This window comes from Phodopus roborovskii, unplaced genomic scaffold (genome assembly GCF_943737965.1).
Source record: "Phodopus roborovskii unplaced genomic scaffold, PHOROB, whole genome shotgun sequence".
NCBI classification, from domain to species: Eukaryota; Metazoa; Chordata; class Mammalia; order Rodentia; family Cricetidae; genus Phodopus; species Phodopus roborovskii.
Genome location: NW_026126418.1, coordinates 45,071,974 through 45,088,634, shown reverse-complemented (window position 1 = coordinate 45,088,634; position 16,661 = coordinate 45,071,974). Strand labels below are relative to the sequence as shown.

Below are 16,661 nucleotides of genomic sequence, written 5' to 3'. Positions count from 1 at the left end.
GCATGTTCCCTCTAATATTTTCAAATAGGCATTAGTCTTTAGATCAGTACCCTGATATCTGCCAGGTGTTTTTTTGTTTTTTGTTTCTATCAAGAGAATAAAATGTCTTTTCTGTGTCCTCCTGTATTACTTAGCAATAAACCAAGATGACTACATCTTGTTGCACGTGAACACAATTTATTTAATGGTCCCTGTGACTGCAGAGGAATGTGAAGACACTTCAGCAGAACATACCTTCAGTTTTCACATGAGATAACACCTCTGTATTTTCCTGTGTGCAACAGACACCCACAAGCCCTCCTTCCAACCACAAGCTCTCCAAGTATATGAAAGCCCCCTCACTGGGTCAGAGGAGGAGCAAAGCCACATCTACACCCTCACACCTTGCTGAGGGCCATACAGGGCCACCAAAGTTGCTCTGTATGAATCTTCTTAGCCTTTTCAGCTCTTCTGTGTGCATGCAGACTGGCTCAGTATTAGACAGTTCCATCAAGTCGTGTCTGACAGCACCTATGGCAGGTGTTAGCTGTCCCCATCAAAATTCCAATACTACCACCCTGTTACAGTAACCTTGGGTTGAGCTTCATGAAATTGCTGATTGCTAACCTTTTTTTTTTTTTTTTTTTTTTTTTTTTTTACCCAAATGAATTGCAATATCTTACTGCTCAAATCAACAGTTTTCATCAAGATGTACTTTCCAGAGAGTGAGCTTCAGGTAAAAATTTTGTTTGTTGTTTTGGTTTTCATTTTAGGTTTTTGAGACAGGGTTTCTCTGTGTAGCCCTGGCTGTCCTCCAACTCACTTTGTAGGCCAGACTGGCCTCAATCCAGAGATCTGCCTGCCTCTGCCTCCCCTCCTGCATGTTGGGATTAGAGGTGTGTGCCACCATCACCTGGCATTGGTAGATTCGTAGTGTACCCCTTGTATCAAAGCACCCATTAAAGAGACTTACCTTGGCTTTCAGATCAGCGCACAGTTCCTGCTGTCGTCTCCTGTCCTTAGCCAACATGCTCTCCATTTCATGAACTGCACAGGCCTCAAGGAGGGTCAGCATGGCTTTCTGTATAAAGTCTTTCCTACTCTTAGTCCAACTGTCTATCAGGATTCTTCTCTGCTCTCCAGCAAAGTGGTACTGGTCATAGTATTTCTCATGTTCTACCTACAAAGGTAACAGATGGCAGTTACTTATTGCTCTGAAACGGGCCCGTATTTTATGTCACTGTTACAAAGTGGATAAACTTCATTATACTCAATGATTCTGAACAACTGGGGACAAACATCCTCACCATAACCAGGAACAAGACACAAGCTCCACTCTTCAGAGACTCTGCCTAGTGAGTATAGTCACTTGATTTTCTAAGGCCTCTGTTTCCTCAGTAGGATAAAAGCAGGCCAGGTTGTTCCTGAAATGACTCTTGATTCTAAATGGCAATGTTTCAACAGAGAGCAACCTGCCTCCCATCTGTAACTTCAAATATCCCACTTTTAAAGCAATTTGGGTATTTTAAATGATTACATTATGTTTCAGTTAAACAGCATACTTTGATGAAACATTTTTAGTGCCACCATAATCTTAGAAAGTCACCATTTTGCTTTCAGAGCTAAAGTGCTCAGTTGTTAGGATGCTTACAAGTAATTCTGGTGATGGCACCCTTCCTTCTCCCCAACCCTGTGAGGGACATGGGTTCTCGCACCCATAGCAAGTACTTCTTCCAATGGTGAACAGTAACCATAGGGGAGCACAGGTCTCAGGGAACACTCAGAGACAGGGGGAGTCTGGCATGTCTAATATCCCTGCAGGTGACTCTGAAAATGTCAGTCACTGCTACAAGTGACTTTTGACTTTTCTAGTATGGCCCACACCTCTGAATCTGTAAAGCAATGCTTTAGGAGGAATGAATTAGTATCACGATAAAGCAGGCCAGGGTCTCACTTTAAACAGATACAAAACACATTCTGTAAAGTTATTAGCTTTCTTCTATAAAGCTAAAAATACACTAAACATTTGTCAAGCATAAAGGAAACAAAGCACACACCATGCAGAAATATATGGTAATCAATCCAATGGAGAAAGTAAATGTAAAAATCTTTATCACATCAATAGTACTAAGAAATAAAAATATACAGTTATACTTGAGGCAAGCAGAACTAATAGGGAATGGAAAGAAACTTCTAACTTGATCATAAGGAGGAGGGGAGAGGAGGACATGAGGGAGCAGGAAGATTGAGTCAGGGGAAGAATAGAGGAGAGCAAGAAAAGAGATACCATAATAAAAGGAGCCATTATAGGCTTAAAGAGAAATCTGGCATTAGAGAAATGTTCAGAGATCTACAAGGAAGACTCCAACTAACAATCTAAGCAATAGTATAGAGGCCACCTTTAATGCCCTTCCATGATAATGAGATTGATGACTACTTATATGCCATCCTAGAGCCTTCATCTAGTAGCTGATGCAAACAGAAGCAGACACCCACATCTAAACACTGAGCCAAACTCCTGGAATCCAGTTGCAGAGAGGGAGGAGTGAGGAGCAAAGGGGTCAAGACCAGGATGAAGAAACCCACAGATAGCTGACCTAAACAAGGGGGAGCTCATGGACTCTATCTAGGCTGATAGCTGGAAAACCAACATGGGACCAACCCAGACTTCCTGAACATGGGTGTCTGTTGGGAGGACTGGTAGTCTGTGGGGCCCCTGGTAGTGGATCAATATTTATCCCTAGTATACAAATGGACTTTGGGAGCCCATTTCACATAAAGGGATACTCTCTCAGCCTAGATACATGGGGGAGGGCCTAAGCCCTGCTCCAAATGATAGGACAGACTTTGAAGATCCCCCATGGAAGGCCTCCCCCCTCCCTGGGGAACAGAAAGGGAATGGGATGGAGGTTGGGAGGGGGACAGGGGAGGAGGGGAGGGTGAGGGAACTGGGAATGACATGCAAAACAAGCTTGTTTCAAATTTAAATAAAAAATATTATCACAAAAAATAACTTTTTAAAAATTTATTATGAGTTACTTAAAGACCAAAATTAAATATTTACTACATGGGGACCCGACTCAGCATCAATAAGTCTGATGCGGGGGGGGGGGGACCCACATCCCTCTCTCTGGGTAGCTTGCCCAGGGTAGCAAGGAGAAAAGCCCTGCTGGGCCTTCCCTGCAACAGTCCAGTGCTGTTATTGTGAGCAACTCTATGGTGGAGTATGGGAGAAAGAGGGGGTAGAGGGGGGGAGGCAGAGAGAAAGAGAAAAAAAGAGAGGGGGAGAGAGGGAGAGACAGAGAGAGAGAGAGAGAGAGAGAGAGAGAGAGAGAGAGAGAGAGAGAGGAGAGAGACAGACAGAGAGGTTCATGTCCTGTGGAGAAAGGCAGATCTGAAGAGGTGAAGGCAGTGGGGAGTGGGCTGAGGTGAGCAGCCTGCTTGCCACCCAGGACCGTGGTGGTGACCTGTGGGCCTGAGCTGCTGCCAAGACCCATATCTGGGTCCGTGACCCTGCAGCAGCCCAGGTCTGTGTTGATGTGTCTGTGGCTCCCGATAACACTGAAGGCCAAGAGGATAGGCCTGCACAGAATTGGTCCTGCCCCTCACTGGCCGCAGCACTAGGGAGAACAGGTCCTACACCTTGCCTGGGCAGCACAATAGCGCTAACCCTGTTTGAGGGGCCACAGGCAAGCTGGCCCTGAGGACATGAGAGTGAGAGAGCTGGTTTGAGAGCTGACCCTACCCCTCACCAGCTGCAGCATCTGGAGAGTGGGTCCTAAACCTCACCCGGGCAGCACTGTAGAGCTCACCCTGTTGGCGGGTGGGGTGAACCAGCCCCAACAAAGTAGGTACGGGACATCTGGCCCTGCCCCTCATCTGCCATACAACAGTGTCAGTAAGGGAGAAATGCCCCCCTTACCCCTCACCACCTGTGCCAATCGGGAAAGCTAGCCCTTAAGTCATGAGAGTGGGAGAGCTGTCCCTGCCCCTCACCAGTTGCAGCTTGGGAGAGTGGCCCCTGCAGAGCTGGCCCTGGTGGTGTAGGTGTGGTGAGCCAGCCCTGGGGATGGGAAAGGAGGAGAACTGGCCCCCACCCCTTGCTCCTTGCTGCATAGGGTGAACTAGCCAGGGCAATACTGGAGGGCTCACCCGGGTTGTAAGGACAGGGGAGAGCTGGCAGGCTGACCAACCCTGCAATCACCCAGGCTCAGAACCAGGGCTATGAGTTGGCCTATCCCAGCATCCACTCTGTCCATGATCTTTGGGAGAACATGAATGGGCCAGTCCTGCAGATCCAAAGCTGTAGGATCTCCACAACACAGACAAGATATTCAAGAGGAGTCCTAGTTACGGCCAAGTATCAATGGTGTAGCAAAACCCAGAGGCCTCAATTCAGACGGCTGACTCTTTCCAATGAACACTTTTGAGCAGAGAGGTATGGACTAAAGGGTATACTGTGTAACTCACTGTGTCACACTACAGCTTCCACAGTGATATTTTTCTTTTTCTCTTAAATTTTATTGCATGGGGGGGGTGCAAGGTCAGAGAGCAGAGAGAAGGGATGGGGAGATGAATGGGATCAAGATGAGTGATACGAAAGACACAAAGAATAAATTAAACTGTTTTTAATCTCTAAAAATTAAATTAACAAAAATAAGTATTTACTACACAGAGTTGGAGAATGGAATGGAGAAGGATAAGAAGGATGGGAAGTGATAGCCACACTAGCTGTGTGGTCTTTACTTCAGTTTCTTCACCATACATTATTTGATAACAATGGTACTTCATCCACTGTCTCATTTACTGAAGGACTGTCACAGGACTGACAGGAAGTAATTTCCAAATGCATGTGAGTGCATACAATTCACTTCTTAATTTGAGACAGTTGCAAAAGTGAAATGTGATATTTCTTAGCACAGCTCACTTAAAAGCTAAGTCTGCACATGCTTGTTACATACGTGTTATAAGGTAAGTTATACTGAAGTAATAATGAGGACACGGGAACTTCTAGATTCTTGCCATTATAGTCGTGTCCACAACAGAATGAAGTAATAATTTCCCAATCTCTTTTCCAGTAACTTTCAGTTGTGCCTTTGCTTCCTGAAGTGGTGTATGTGTTTGGGACTGTGTGGGAATCGGGCAGAACTGTCGTGATGGAGGCTAGTAACATTTCCCAGGATAAATGCTGGTTTTCCTAGGGCCTAGGGCTGAAGTGGATCAGGCTCTGTCGGTAAGAAGCAGGCATTCCAGTCTCAAGCAAAAGCCAGACACAGCAGAACCTCCATAGTGCGCAGGTAAGCAATGGTGTGAACTCCAGGGCTGCTATGTAGCTGGGAAACTATGAAGGTCTCCAGGAAGGGAGGTAGAGTGTACTGACCCTGGCCTTCCCCCAGACTTTATAGACTTAAAACATGACCCACACAGGTTTGCAAACTGTAGGAGTATCTTCTATAGAGGGAGAATAAAAAGTTCTCAGAGCGCTAATGTCTAAGAGTTTTCATTGTTGTGAAGCGACAGACACCATGACCATGGCAACTCTTATAAAGAAAGCATTTAGCTTTTGTTCGGACATCTTAGCGAGGCTGCAGTGGTCATCGCCACTCTCCGAGCTTCATCATGCCACCTAAGGATGACAAGAAGAAGAAAGATGCCAGAAAGTCGGCCAAGAAAGACAAAGAAAGACCCAGTAAACAAGTCTGGTGGCAAGGCCAAAAGAAGTTGTCCAAAGGCAAAGTTCAGGACAAGCTACATACGACAAACTCTGCAAGGAAGTACCCAATTATAAGCTTATTACTCCGGCTGTGGTCTCTGAGAGACTGAAGATTTGAGGGTCCTTGGCCAGAGCTGTCCTTCAAGAGCTACTACTTAGTAAAGGACTTATCAAGCTGGTTTCAAAGCACAGAAACCAAGTAATTTATACCAGAAACACAAAGGGTGGAGATGCCCCAACTGCTGGTGAAGATGCATAAACAGGTTCAATCAGCTGTACATTTGGAAAAATAAAACTTTATTAAATCAAAAAAAAGGAAGAAAGAAAGAAAGGAAGGAAGAAAGGAAGGAAGGAAGGAAGGAAGGAAGGAAGAAAGAAAGAAAGAAAGAAAGAAAGAAAGAAAGAAAGAAAGGAAGGAAGGAAGGAAGGAAGGAAGGAAGCATTTAATTGAGGGTGGCTCACTTAGAGTTTCGGAGGTTGGATGCATTAAAACAAAAGGGAACATGGCAGCGTGTAGGCAGGCATGAAGTCTACGACTGTCACACTGGGGGAAGCTTGAGAAAAAGAGACCACAAAGCCCACCCTTACACTTCCTCCAACAAGGCACCTAATGGTGCCACTCTGTTTGGTGGCCATTTTCTTTCAAACCACCATGGCTATTTAACAGACATACATTCGTGTTACTAATTATGGATCACTAAACACTGCAGTCACAGGCATATAGGATATACACAGTCATCATCAAGATGCACTCACCAAATCATGCCTAGATTTGTGAGGAAAATATCTTTGTAACATGTCCAAGTACAGAGTCCTTCTGCCAAGGAGATTTCCAGGGTACTGGTCTAAGACAGCCTGGTAAATCCACTGCTCTTCTTCACTTAGTTGGAAGTTTCTGGAAGCAATAAAAAAATGTCACAAGACAGAGGTGAACAATCATGGCATTTAAGGCTATTAGCAAATCATGACAATTACAGAAGATGAAGCCTTCTTTGAAGACAGGGTCTCACTATGTTGTTCAGGCTGGTCTCAAGGGAACCCCCAGCTTCACCCTACAATCCCACTCCCACCCCTACCCCCACCCCCCCACCCTCACTCCCAGGAGGGAAGACCTTGGGAATACACCAACACACTCAGTTGAGGCATTTTCCCTCAGCGTTAACCACTGAGAAGAACTAAGACCACACACAGAGGGTATTTTCAGTGCTTGGTTTGATCTTGCATAATTCCAGGCATAGCTTGAAGATGTTGGTAAGACACAATATTCTCTTGATATGTGTTGTATTTTGCCTTTAGCAATATTTTAAAAGCTGTCACCAGTGAATGAAATAAACACTAGAAAAATATTTATTAGGGATAAAGATTAAAAAGAAAATTTTCTTATTCAACAAAGTTCCCATTTCTACACTGGAGACAAACATAAAGAGATGAAATTTTTACATAAAGGAGAATAAAGCAGTTATGTGAGGTTTGAGCTCCAAGGCAAGTCAAATAATCTTTTACTTCATTCTCTTTACCTCATGCTTTGTGGATTATACTACAGACTGGTAATGGAAAAGAAAACAATGATGCTACATTTCTGATAATGAGTTTTCATAATATTTGCTCTGTGTGTGTGTGTGTGTGTGTGTGTGTGTGTGTGTGTGTGTGCATGCAGGAGGTACACAGGAGGCTGTGGGACAGCTTAAATAGAGTTGATTCTCTCTACCATTTGGGGTTGAAATCATTTAGGGGTTGAAATCAAAGTCATGTGGCTTGAAGGAAGCACCTGAGCAAAGAAATCACTTGTAAACAAGACCCTGCGAGTTGTCCAGTCAAGTGTCCAGTATATTTCAACATGCCTAGTCCTGTCCCACCACTTTTTTGTATATATAATTATTTAACTTTGTTTTATGTGAATTGGTGTGAAGGTATCAGAACCCCTGGAACTGAAGTTACAGACAGTTGTAAGCTGCCATGTGGGTGCTGGGAATTGAACCTGCGTCCTCTGGAAGAATAGGCAGTGGGCTTAACTGCTGAGCCATCTCTCCAGCTCCCCTTGCCAGCACTTCTAAGCACTGGGATGATTCACAATCAGCGTAAAGTATTGACAAAGTCCTATGCAAAGTGAAAAAGTTACATCGTCAATTTGAACTCTAAACTGATTAATGCCTCTTTATATTCTGATTTTATTTGCATGTTATTATTACCCCTGTTAAGTAAATTAGAATAATCAAATACAGATGCAATCAGGGGAAGTATTAATAGTAGCGAACATTTCTTGGATCCAAGATGGATTGCCATTGTTTGTTTCTACTGTATCAATGATCTTACAACTTAGATTGTGCAATTCACTTTTTTCAGATATCTTTCTGCCTCTGAAAAATAATTTTAAGAAGATAAAACCCTCTTTAAGTGAATGAAACTAATGGGAATCCCACCACCTCATACAAGGTCACTTAGTTCCTTCAATATAAGGAGCATAAGAAAAAAATTTAAAGAGAGAAAATTCTCCGTACCTACTACATAAAGAGAAAAAAAAAAAAAAAAGAGGGTGAGACAACGCCCACCAAAAGAAAACTGTTCAATGTGTCATAATAATCTAATGCAGGAGAAATATTAAAATGAATTCATTCATGAACACACCAATTATTTTGGTTCCAACTGGATTGGTTCTGCATGTGCAGACAGCCAAAGGCTTCTGCAAATAAAACATCTCAAGTAGGGAAATTAACCCAGGAGAAAAGCTTTCCTGAGGACACTTGGCATTTAAAATGCCCTTGGGTGGTCAAGGACAATGCCTCAGGTCCTCTCTCAAGGACCATTCTTATTCACTGTAGTGTAGATGAATGTTAACAGCAATTATCAAGAGAAATTCTTCAGTATCATCCCACAAGCAACAGAAGAAGAGAACTAAAGTCCATGCCCTTGTTAATGTTTTAAACTATTTCCAAAATCAAAGTGCCTTGAACACAGTTGAATTTCCACCCTTATCTGATTCCTATGTTTGTGGAATATTCTCCAGAGGGGAAAGGGATAGAACTTTTATCCAGTAAGTTTCTGCCTTTTTAACTATTATTCATCTATACAATAGTGGCTGTTTCTTAGGGGAGATCCCTATCATAAGATGCCAAGAGTCTGGGCTGGTGACATCGAGACCCTTCTCTTCTGTGGAAAGTTTCCTGGGCTACAGGAGAAGCATCCCCATTCTGAGACCCCCCCATGCTGCTCCCAAGGCCAATCACAAATAGCAGCTGAATGATAGACAGGTCAGCAAGGTTTACCCAGTCAGTTCCCTCCAATGGGGCCAACTCTGACATCAGTCTAGCTCAAATGACACCAGAGTCAGCCTCCACTAAGATGCCCTCCTGCAGAGGCATTTCTCCTCCTCTCTTCTGCCTCCCTCAAAGCCTTCTTAGAGCATCCTCTAATAGTTCTATTGTTCTAGGAACCATCTTGGCTTTGTTTCTGCAGAAATCAGCCTAACATAATCTACAATGAACCTTTACACATAATTTTCAAAACCAGTTTGAATGGTTTAATAAATGGAGAAGTAAATTTAAACTAATTACTTTGATGGCTTCGCCTACTGAATAGTGGTGCAAGATTGTAGCTGTCCACAATGTGTGAATAGCAAACATTTACTGAAATGCTTTCCAAATACAAGTACACATTAAGCAGTAAACACTGTTATAAATAAACACAGCAGCAGCAGAAGAATTTGTGGCATTTGGTTCACTTTTATAAATTGCTTGAATATATTAATTAGTTGCTATTTTAATGACATTAAAAGTCACTTAAATGTATGAGAGGACTATAAAACATTTAAATTGGATATTTCAAACTAAGTATGCCCTGTATAACAATGACATCCATTTTGACCTTCCAGATGATTTGAGAAGCTTCACATCTCAACTAAAATTACACAAGTTGCAAGTTATTTTTCTAGTGCATAAAAAGTAAAATTTAAAAAACATGTTTGAAGGAAATACCATGTTAAATATCATATTATCATTTCTAGAATAGTTATAGCAGTTTCCAGAGAAGCAGGCCTGTATCTTAAAGCAAATACTCACATAGGCAATAATAACAGCACAACCACATATCTACATTAGATTACTGTTTGAGGGGAAAGTGAGAGAATTCATCTACACATGCATGTACATACACACACACACACACACACACACACACACACACACAGAGCTGGCACAGAAAAATCCGAAAGGACTGAATGCTATAGCAAACTTCCTTAGAAAGTTTCTTAGAAACTTGGCCTTTTAGCCACTAAAATGATACTCAACATATGACGGGATATATCATTCTGTAAATATTTTTCTCATATTGGTTAATGAATAAAGCACTGTTGGCTAATAGGAAAGCAAGATAGGCAGGACTAGGAGACTAGGTGGAGAGAGGAAGTAGTAGGGAGGAGTTCCAAGATGGAAGATGGAGAGAGCAGAATGCCAGCCCCTCTCTCCAGTAAAATGAGGCCACATAGAAATACTTAGGTTAATAGAAATAGGTTAATATTTAAGACAGAGCTAGCTGATAAGAAACCACTAACAGGTCAACAGAATTATATCAAATACAGAGTCTCTGTGTATTATTTGGGGCTGGTGTGGCAGTGGGACCAGGCTGGCAGAAAAAAAACTACTCATAACAAACATAAGGGTATTTCTAAACTAAAACTTGGACATTTATCTCTTCCGATCAAACCTTGACTTTTTTATTATTACAAAAACAAGTGTGTAAAATAACTAAGAGTTAGCTCCTACCCTACAAAGTTCTTGTTCAAATTAACCAATTAACTGGTGATCATGGCAACAAACCACACTAAGTTACATGGCTAATAAAAAAAAAAAATCTCTTACCTGAAATAGAAATTTGTTTAATTTTTAAACTTTTCAAGGAAAACACTAAAAGTATTATAAATTTTTGCAATTAAAAATAATGCATACAGTTGTTCAAGAGATAGATGACCTAGAATTTAAAAGCACTGCAGAAGACCCAGATTCGATTCCCAGCACCCACATCGAAGCTCACAACAATATGTTACTCCAGTTCCAGGGGATCTGATGTCCCCTTCTAGACTCTGCAGGCACCTGGCAAGAATATGGTGCACAGACCTAAGTACAGGCAAAACACCCATACATGTAAGAATAAATAAATGAATTAATTTTAAAACATACCTCGGATTTAAAAAAAAAAAAAAAAAAGCTTGTTAACTATTTACCATTTCTATTTTATTGGTCTATCCAAATTTTGTACTTAAGTGTGTTTTGTAACTTGGTTTTCCTTAGAGTACACCCAGACTTCTCAGTGTGCTTGTTACCAAGGACTTCTAGCAGGTCGGGATTTCAGTATGTGGAGAATGGGACATGTGGCACTCAGTCCCCACTCACTCTCCTCCACCTCCAATGTTTCATTATGATTTTCTAAAAGAAGAGGCAAAACTGTTCATTCATAAAACAAACAGATCTAAACTAGGAAAATTCAGTTTGACCCTGGCTGATTTCTACAAAATTTCATGTGCTTGAGTCATTCCAAAAAGCATATGTTGACTCACTATTCACTAAGCTTCTACTTATCATAGCGACGGCTTCAGATACTGACACTTTGACTCAGTACCAGGTATAAAGCAACACACATGGGCCCACTAAGGAGACAACATGCCTGGAACCCACAGAAACAGATTGGCACTCCAAACCCACTGTACTCAGTGTAGGCAATAAACCCATCCCAACTTAAAAAAAAAAAAAACCGCAGCCAATGCAGACTGTCTATTCAACACCCAGGAACCATCATCAGGAGAAAGACTATAAAAGTTACCCTGTAGAACTGGCAGAAGCAACCAGTCAGATGCACAAATGTCAATATAGGGATGCAGAACTATACACAACTAAGTGACTCTGAATTCAGAGACAAATACACAAACTGAAATTTTCATGGAGTATGAAAGCACTGTCTTGAATGGTACCAACAAAAATGATAAGTGGAAATAATTAAGTTGAAAAACAAGACACTAGAGCATTTGTGAGGGCCCGTTGTTAAACGGCATTCAGATTCAGATCTCAGAATATTAATTATGAGCCAACAGTATAAAATTTAATATACCCATCAACAAAAAATTATAAATTACTTGTTATCTTGCTATAGTAGTCTACATATTGACTTTGGATCTGACACAGCTAAATGGACCATCACACAATTATGTCTCATCTATATGATTAATTCATCTAAATGTGAGGAAATTAAAGCCACAATCTCTTTGGAATCTAAAACAAGCAATTAAATTCAACTTCGTGTTCTTAATGACACACAGACTAAGCAGAATCCAAAGAGCTTTGCCTGCATGATGAATGGTGAGGCTCTATTGTGTTCAGATTGCTTTTATAGTGTGTTGTAGTAAATGAGACCATTCTTTAAAGCCATGCTATCCAAGAGGCTAACCACCACACACGTGCGTGGCTTGTCACAGCTATGTTAGCATGATCTTTCGTATGAGCATGTTTAAAAAACTTCATGAAAAAACAGTGTGTAAAGGCTCATTAATAATTCTAAAATATTTGTTGTCTATTGGGATTATAATATCTTGGAAATATTAGTTATAATATATTTGAAAGATTCACCTTTTTCATTTTAACTTTTTAATAAAACTGGTTAAAATTTTTTTAATTACATATGTGGCTCACATATTTCCATTAAGCAGCACTGATCTAGGATGCAAGGTTGACCAGCTTTCTAGCATATGTAAATAGCTTTCTTATTTAGATGGGCAGAAAGGACCTCATCCACTGAATTACAAAGGGCTCAAAACTAGGGAAATGGCCCTCCTTCCTCCTAACTGTGGCTATTTAATGAGTAAAACAGCTCTCTTGTTTGTTCCTTTGATTTTTCCATGGCCTGAGACAGGGTCTGGCTATGTAGTTCATGCCTCACCTGACAAAACACAGCTATTAAAATGAGATAAACTCTGATTAAAGTCACTGGTACTTGTCATATCATGCAGTAGGTACTCATTAAATATTGATGATCTATTGAACTTTTCCCTTAAAATTTTAAGCCCATAATTTGCCTTATAAAATAAGAACCAAATATGACAAAGTGTTTATAATTTCACTACCTGGGGTGACTGTGGTTACTATTTATTTGAATGACTGGGTTTCCAGTCTTTTTTCTGTGGATGTACAGATGTAAATGTCAAACTTTAAGAAACACCAAGAGAATGTATATTATATAACCTACTTTGTGACCTGCTTTTTACTTCCATAACATATTACAGCTAGCACATATTACAGCTATTTGTGTCATTAAAAATCCCTATGGATTAGAAACAGCATGGTACTATGCTGTATGGACTCAGCCTGCCAGATGTCACTGCTGCCTAATGTTTGGCTATTTAGGTACTATGGCTGAAAGAAACTCGGGGAAGAAAAAAGTTTATTTCATCTCACAATTTATAGTCTATCATAAAGGGAAGACAAAGAACCTGGAGGCAGGAGCAGATGCAGAAGCCATGGAGGAGTGCTGCTTACTGGCTTGCTCCCTGTGGCTTGCTTGGCCTTATTTCTTATACCACCCAGAATCATCTGCTGAAGGGTAGCACTACCCACAGGGAGGCAGGCCCCCCACATCCATCATTAATCAAGAAAATGCCTCAAAGACATGCTCACAGGCCAATTCCTCAATTAAGGTTCCTTTCCCCAGATGATGCTAATTCGTGTCAAGATGATAAAACACTATTTTGCTACCAGTAGGAAGGGAAACATTAATATTGAAAATACTTAGTCAAATATTTATTTCATTTTAATGATTTTGCCTTTATTATTTCTGATGAGACATATTATTATCTTTATACTAATAGAGTGTTATGCATGTATGTGTGTGTGTGTGTGTGTGTGTGTGTGTGTGTGTGTGTGTGTGTGTGTGTGATGTATGTGTGGTTTATGTGTGGAGGCTAGAGTTGGTGTTGGTACCTATCATTCTTCAATTATAGGGTGACACAAGGTCTCTTGCTGAACATGGAGCCCACCAGTTGATTAAGACTAGCTGGCCAGTGGGCTCTAGGGGTCCTCTAGTCTCTGCCTCTACAGGGCTAGGATTTCAGATGTTGTCACCACACTTCTCTTTTATGTGGTTCTGGGGATCTGAACTTAGGTCCTTGTGCTTGTGTGACAGTCACCTTACTGTCTGAACTATGTTTCTGGCCCCATATAAAACTTTCTGGTGTCATAGTGACCTCTGAAAAATATTTTCTGGCTTTGAAAAATACCATGTATCAATAATATGTAAATAGCCATTTCCCCTGGCTATTTTTAACCCTGGGTAAAATTATGATATGTTTGGCCATTCTCACAAGGACAGTATTTGAGTTTTTTTTTTTTTCCTTTCTTTGATAAGTAGAGAGGTTCATAGGTTGCTGACCCATTTGTATTTAGAATAACAACTGAGAAGTTCCAGGCCACTGTGACACCTCATTACCCAGCATCTGATCTGCCACCCCTACCCCCAACTCAGTCACTATGGTACATGCTAAGTAAGCCTCCTCTCCACCCAGGACAACTCTCTCCTCCTCCTCCTCCTCCTCCCCCTCTTCTTCTTTCTTTCTCCCTCTCCTCCCTCCCTCTCTCTCTCTCTCTCTCTCTCTCTCTCTCTCCTCTCTCTCTCCCTTCTTCTCCTTTCTCTCCTCTCCTCCTCCTCTCTCTTTCTCTCTCTGTGACTCCCTCCCTCCTACTCTCTGTCTCCCCTAAAGTTTATACCTTACTAGATTATCCCCATGAGCATCAAACATATTGTTATTGCTCCCATTTTAACTGAAATTAAAACATAAGCGAGTGTGTGGAACTTGCCCTGTAGACCAGACTGGCCTCAAACTCACAAAGATCCACCTGCCTCTGCCACCCAAGAATGCCACCACCACCCAGCTACTACATAACCCACTTGCTGAGTGAGGACAGGTTCAACAGTACATCATTCTCCTAGCATGCAAGGGGCCTTGAGTTCAACTCCCAGCAAAACACACACACACTTAATACAAATAATAATTTATAATAATTTGCCATTCACTCTTATATCTTGAACCTCATCCAATGGTTCTGTTCATCTTTCCCTGGTTCCTGGACACTGAAACCGTGTCAGACGCACTCATTGAACATGGGCTACAATGTTATGTCCAATGTCTGCATGACCAGCACTCTCAACCTACTTCATGATCTCACATCAATGTCACTGTCCAAGTAAGAGATAGCCCCAAGGGTTCTTGTTTCTTTTTCTTTTTCTTTTTTTTTTTAATTACAGAACGACACACACTCAGCCAGGCATGGCAGCAGAGACTTTTAATCCCAGCACTCAAGAGGCAGAGGCAGCTGGGTCTCTGTGAATTCAAGGCCACCCTGATCTACAGAGTGAGTTCTGGGACAGCCAGAGCTACATAGTGAAACCCTAATTCAAAAATAACAAAAAAATGAAATGAAATATGAATAAATAAAATATGCACACATTCCCATAGATATTCCCCAAGACCCAACAACTAGAAACAAAAAGGAAAATAGTCATATTAAATTAAAGTGAGATCCTGATAAATTGTAAGTTGAATCAGTGTTATGATTAAGTGTGTCACCCACTGTGCTGATTAGAATGTATTCATGTGCCTTTATGGGCTTAGCAGCAGATGACTGTTCCAAACCACTTTTAGATTCAAGTTATCTTTCCTCATTCAAGAAACCACCCCTGAAATTTATTTTTTACTGTTCCTCTTTTCTCCAATTAATATATTTCTTCCCATAATATTTCTTCCCATAATACTGCCAGGCAATGCCATCTTCTAGACTCATCTAGAACCTCCTTCATGAACTTTTTCAAAGGAGCTCAACAGAGACCACTGTCAATTAAGGAGTTTTCAATAAATATTCATCAAATAAAACACATCACCATTTATATTTAAAGTATTCTGGGTAATATACAGGCTGTTATTAGAATTTATGAGTTTCTGTTTTTCCAAAACAGAGATCCACCTACCTCTGCCTCCTGAGGGCCGGGACTAAAGGTGTATGTTACTCCACCAGGCTCAATAAAACTCTTATAAGCCTTTATGTCTAGGAAATACTTTGAAAGCAAGAAAAAGCAAAGTGAAAGTACAACAGTCTTTCCAGCTGGGTATATGGTGCATGTCTGTAACTCCAGCACTTGGAAGGCTAAGGATGGAGACCATAGATATGAGAGCAGAGGACACTACAAAGTGAGTAGCAAGCCACATATGGTACAGACTGAAACCCTGTCTCAAAAACCAAAGGCTTTTGTGTGATTCAGTGATAGAGGACATACCAAGTATGTTCAAGGCCCCCAAGTTAGATCCCCAGCACCACAATAAAATAAGAAAATAAAGTAAAATCAAACCCATTCTTTTTATTCAACAAACTAGGTCAAAACTGTACTGGTTATATTGCAATCACATATAAATAGAAAACACTAAATCAGAAGTATAGTGACCCTGAACACAAATTCAGATTCAGCATTCAGGACTCAAGGAGTTATAATTGATCACCTGTGTATGTCTTCTAATTGCAGATCAAAGTCTTCAAGTTTCTTTTGATATTTCTCTGTAAAGTTCCAGAATTCATTAAGGACTGATGATTTCAGATCAGGGTATGGGCACTCCAAAGTCTCTAACTCCGTGGGCTGTTCACTGAGCAGGTTAGCCTTTTCATCTGTACAATAATCTAGTAACTGAAAGGAATTATTATTATATTTAACAAAGATGAAAAGTGGGTTGAAAGAGTCAACCGTGCGTCGCATTACACTTACCTTCACACTCAAGTCTGAAAGGTCTTTTTCTATTTTCTGTTGCTCCTGATCAAGTCTTTCAAAGTCAGCGTTGGATTGTTTCCTGACACAGTCAACCTAGAGGATGCAGCATGTGGACAGGAAGTGTATAAATTACTGCAATTCACTCAAGGTTATTTCTATTGAAAGACTCAGTCTCGGAAGC

General features: G+C 41.0%; 1 protein-coding gene across 1 annotated transcript in view; it reads right to left on the bottom strand.

Annotated features, from left to right (window-relative positions):
* The window catches only part of Ccdc148 (coiled-coil domain containing 148), a 173,518-nt gene that overhangs the window by 141,295 nt on the left and 15,562 nt on the right, over positions 1 to 16,661 (bottom strand). The window contains exons 6-9 of the mRNA XM_051184658.1: positions 16,478 to 16,573; positions 16,218 to 16,399; positions 6,449 to 6,587; positions 953 to 1,159 (exon numbers count right to left, since the gene is read on the bottom strand). Of these exons, the coding sequence (XP_051040615.1) occupies positions 953 to 1,159; positions 6,449 to 6,587; positions 16,218 to 16,399; positions 16,478 to 16,573 (624 nt within the window). The remainder of the gene's footprint in view (positions 1 to 952; positions 1,160 to 6,448; positions 6,588 to 16,217; positions 16,400 to 16,477; positions 16,574 to 16,661) is intronic.